Raw genomic sequence first — 3,420 nt, 5'->3', positions numbered from 1 at the left:
CAGGAGAGAAAACAGACAGGACGGATGTCTACAGGAGAGAAACAATCTCCTCTAGCCAGTCCTGTCCTGTCTGTTTCTCTCCTCTAGCCAGTCCTGTCCTGTCTGTTTCTCTCCTCTAGCCAGTCCTGTCCTGTCTGTGTCGCTGGCTGTTCTAACCTTTAACCCCAGGTTCTGTATGTTCTGTCCTGTTTTCTCCTCCACACTATAATAACCTTTCATCTCTCTACGGTGTATCTCTAGGGGCTGCTTTCCCAGGCACACTTTAAGCCTAGTCCAGGAATTAAAAGCATGCATTGAAAGTGATTTTAATACCAAGACTAGGCTGAATCCATGTCTGGGTAACCAGCACTAGATGGTGTTACCTTATATACATGTTGAGAAACCTTTTGGTTATTGTCCTGTCTCCTCGGCCCCCTGTCATCTGTGGCACTGACCTGGCGATGTCACCTGTCCTCTGTGGCGTGGCTGTCTTGCACCATGTTGACCTGGCGTGCCCTGTGTCTCCTAACCACCTTGCCCCCTGCAGATGTTTGGTAAAATAGCCCTGAGAGACAACAGTCAGATCAACAGGAACAACAACTTCCAGACCTTCCCCCAGGCTACACTGCTGCTCTTCAGGTGAGCCACTCGTCTGTTCTGCTCCTCTCTGTCCAGACTGTAAAACCACCGGCACAAATTCATGATTTAAAAGCCCCCCGACAGATCTGGAGATCATGAAAGCACTGCCAACTCAGAGTCATGGTGTTTTATCAAACCCCTACGCTTCCTTTCCGTCTCTTCTGCAAGCCGTGATGTCCTTTCCCACTTTTTGTTTGAAAACTCTACCTTTGAAGGTAGGACYACCATGCAGCATTTCACCCCCACCTGGACCCTTCATGGAACCCATTCTTCCTGTACAGTAGAGCCTTCTGTGTGTGACAGCTGCTTGTTTACCTGTGCCCAGGTGTGCCACAGGCGAGGCGTGGCAGGAGATCATGCTGGCATGCGCCCCCATGCGACCCTGTGAGAAGGGGTCAGAGGTGGGGCCAGCCAGCGAGGACCAGTGTGGGAGTCACTTCGCTATCTTCTACTTCGTCAGCTTCTACATGCTCTGTGCCTTCCTGGTAAGTAGCTATGGAGAGCGGGGAGGGACAATCCCACTAGCGACGGAGAGAAAGGAGGGACAATCCCACTAGCGACGGAGAGAAAGGAGGGACAATCCCACTAGCTACAGAGAGCCAGGAGGGACAATCCCACTAGCTACAGAGAGAAAGGAGGGACAATCCCACTAGCTACAGAGAGAAAGGAGGGACAATCCCACTAGCTACGGAGAGACACACCGGAGGCCGACAAATCAGAAGATAGCTACAGAGAAGCCATGGGAGGGAGCAATCCCACTAGGCTACAGCAGTAGCAGGGAGGGAACAATTCCAGCTAGCTACGGAAGAAAGAGGCCGATGCTAGCTAAGAGCGGAGGGAACAATATCGCATCTACGTCGAGACAGGGAGAGGGAACAATCCCGACTAGTCTACGGAGAGAAAAGGAGGGACAGATCGCAACTCAGCTACAGAGTGAAGCAGGGAGGAACAAATCCCAACTATCGGATGAGAGCGAGAGTGAGACAATCCACACTTAGTTACGATAGAAAGACAGGAGGAGCGGACAATTCCTTCATACTAAAGAAGCGAGGCATCACTAGCAGAGACAGGGAGAGGACACATCCTACTAGCTAAGAGAAGCAGAGGTGATAATCTCTTCCGGATGAGCGATGATCTCCACTATAGTACAGAGAGCTAGTAGGAGGTGACAATCCCACTTACTACAGAGTAGCACGGGAAGGACCAGTCTCCACTAAGCTACGTGAGACCCAGTGAAGGGATAGATCGCTCGACACGTCTACGGAGTACCCAGGCAGGAAATCCCACTAATTTGCCTACAAAGAGCAGGGAGGGATACATCCACTATACAGAGAGAGGAGAGGGATCCAATCCGCACTAGCTACAGAGATGCAAGGGAGGGACATTATTCCTACTCAGCACACAGAGAGATAAGTTGAGGGACAATCCTACTAGCATAGCAGAGAGCAGGTAGAGGGACGAAGTACCCACTTAGCATTACAGAGACGCAGGGGAGGGACGGACCGTACTATTGCTACAGAGAGAAAGGTAGGGGCAATACCTACTAGCTTCAGAGAGCAGGTTGTCAGAGGACCATATCCACTACGCACAGAGAGAAAGGGCGAGACAATTTCATCTAGCTACGGAGAGAAAGGAGGGACAATCGCACTAAGCTACATATGAGAGGGAGGGACATACCTCAGCTACAGGAGCAGGGAAGGACATATCCCACTATGCTACAGAGAGAAGTAAGGGGATATCAGCTGGTAAGACGAAACCCATAGTTTTTTTTTGTATTCCATACATTTATATCAAATCAGATGGTTTGCAGTCACATTTAATACTTCTAACATAATGACACAAATAGACTGATCTTGTTTCCAGGTTATTCAGGAGAGTTTCGTTATTGCTCGTCAGCTGTCCATTTGGGACTGTTGAGATTGATTATTCTGGTCTGTTATCTCTCTGTCAGCTTGTCATTGGGACTGTTGAGTTGATTATTCTGGTCTGTTGTCTCTCTGTCAGCTGTCACATAATGGGTATTCTGTTGACTTTGAATTATTTTCTGTCTGGTTGCTGTTCTGTCTAGCTGTCATTGGGACTGATGAGTTGAATTTGATGGCTGTTATCTCTCTGTCAGCTGTCATTGGAGACTGATGAGTTGATTTATTTCGGTCTGTTATCTCTTCTGTCCTAGCGTGTCATTGAGACTGATGAGTTGAATTATTCCTGGTCTGTTGTCTCTCTGTTCAGCTTCTATTGGACTGATTGAGGTTGATATATCTGTGTCTGATTTTATTCTTGCTCAGTGGGGTAGGATGTGAGGTTTGAGTCATTCTGGTGTTGTATCGTCTGCACTCCGATTGGGACGAGAGTATTGATTAATATACAGTGTTGTATCTTTCTCTGTCGCAGCTAGTCTATGGGGACTGATGAGATTGATTATTCTGGTCTGTTATCTCTCTGTCAAGCTGTCATTGAGAATGATGAGTTGATTATTCACTGGTGCTGTGTTATTCTCCTGTCATGGACTGATGAGTTCGAATATTCTGAGTCAGCTGTTATTTGTGAGACTGATGAGTTGATTAATGGGGTCTGTTGTTCTCTCTGTCAGCTTTCATTGAGACCGATGAGTTGATTAATGGGGTCTGTTGTCTCTCTGTCAGCTGTCATTGAGACCGATAGTGTGATTAATGGGGTCTGTATGTCTCTCGTCACACAGATCATCAACCTGTTTGTGGCTGTGATCATGGATAACTTTGACTACCTGACCAGAGACGGTCTATTCTAGGACCAGACCAACCTGGCATGAGTTCAAGAGGA

General features: G+C 47.9%; 1 protein-coding gene across 1 annotated transcript; it reads left to right on the top strand.

Moving 5' to 3' along the window:
• The first annotated feature begins 51 nt into the window (after positions 1–51).
• On the top strand, positions 52–3,420 carry LOC112076500 (voltage-dependent L-type calcium channel subunit alpha-1C-like). Its single transcript, XM_024143260.2, has 3 exons — positions 52–618; positions 944–1,103; positions 3,320–3,420. Exons 1-3 carry the CDS (start codon positions 527–529, stop codon positions 3,386–3,388), a joined length of 321 nt encoding a protein of 106 aa, XP_023999028.1. The 5' UTR covers positions 52–526; the 3' UTR covers positions 3,389–3,420.

This window comes from Salvelinus sp. IW2-2015, unplaced genomic scaffold (genome assembly GCF_002910315.2).
Source record: "Salvelinus sp. IW2-2015 unplaced genomic scaffold, ASM291031v2 Un_scaffold3795, whole genome shotgun sequence".
Lineage (NCBI taxonomy): Eukaryota > Metazoa > Chordata > Actinopteri > Salmoniformes > Salmonidae > Salvelinus > Salvelinus sp. IW2-2015.
This window is presented reverse-complemented; position numbering and strand designations above follow the sequence as displayed.

Excerpts from the sequence above, each read along its gene's own strand:
- LOC112076500 (XM_024143260.2), top strand. The coding sequence starts at position 527 with ATGTTTGGTAAAATAGCCCTGAGAGACAACAGTCAGATCAACAGGAAC. Across the intron at positions 619-943 it reads GCTACACTGCTGCTCTTCAG|GTGTGCCACAGGCGAGGCGT; the intron begins GTGAGCCACTCG and ends ACCTGTGCCCAG. Across the intron at positions 1,104-3,319 it reads ACATGCTCTGTGCCTTCCTG|ATCATCAACCTGTTTGTGGC; the intron begins GTAAGTAGCTAT and ends CTCGTCACACAG.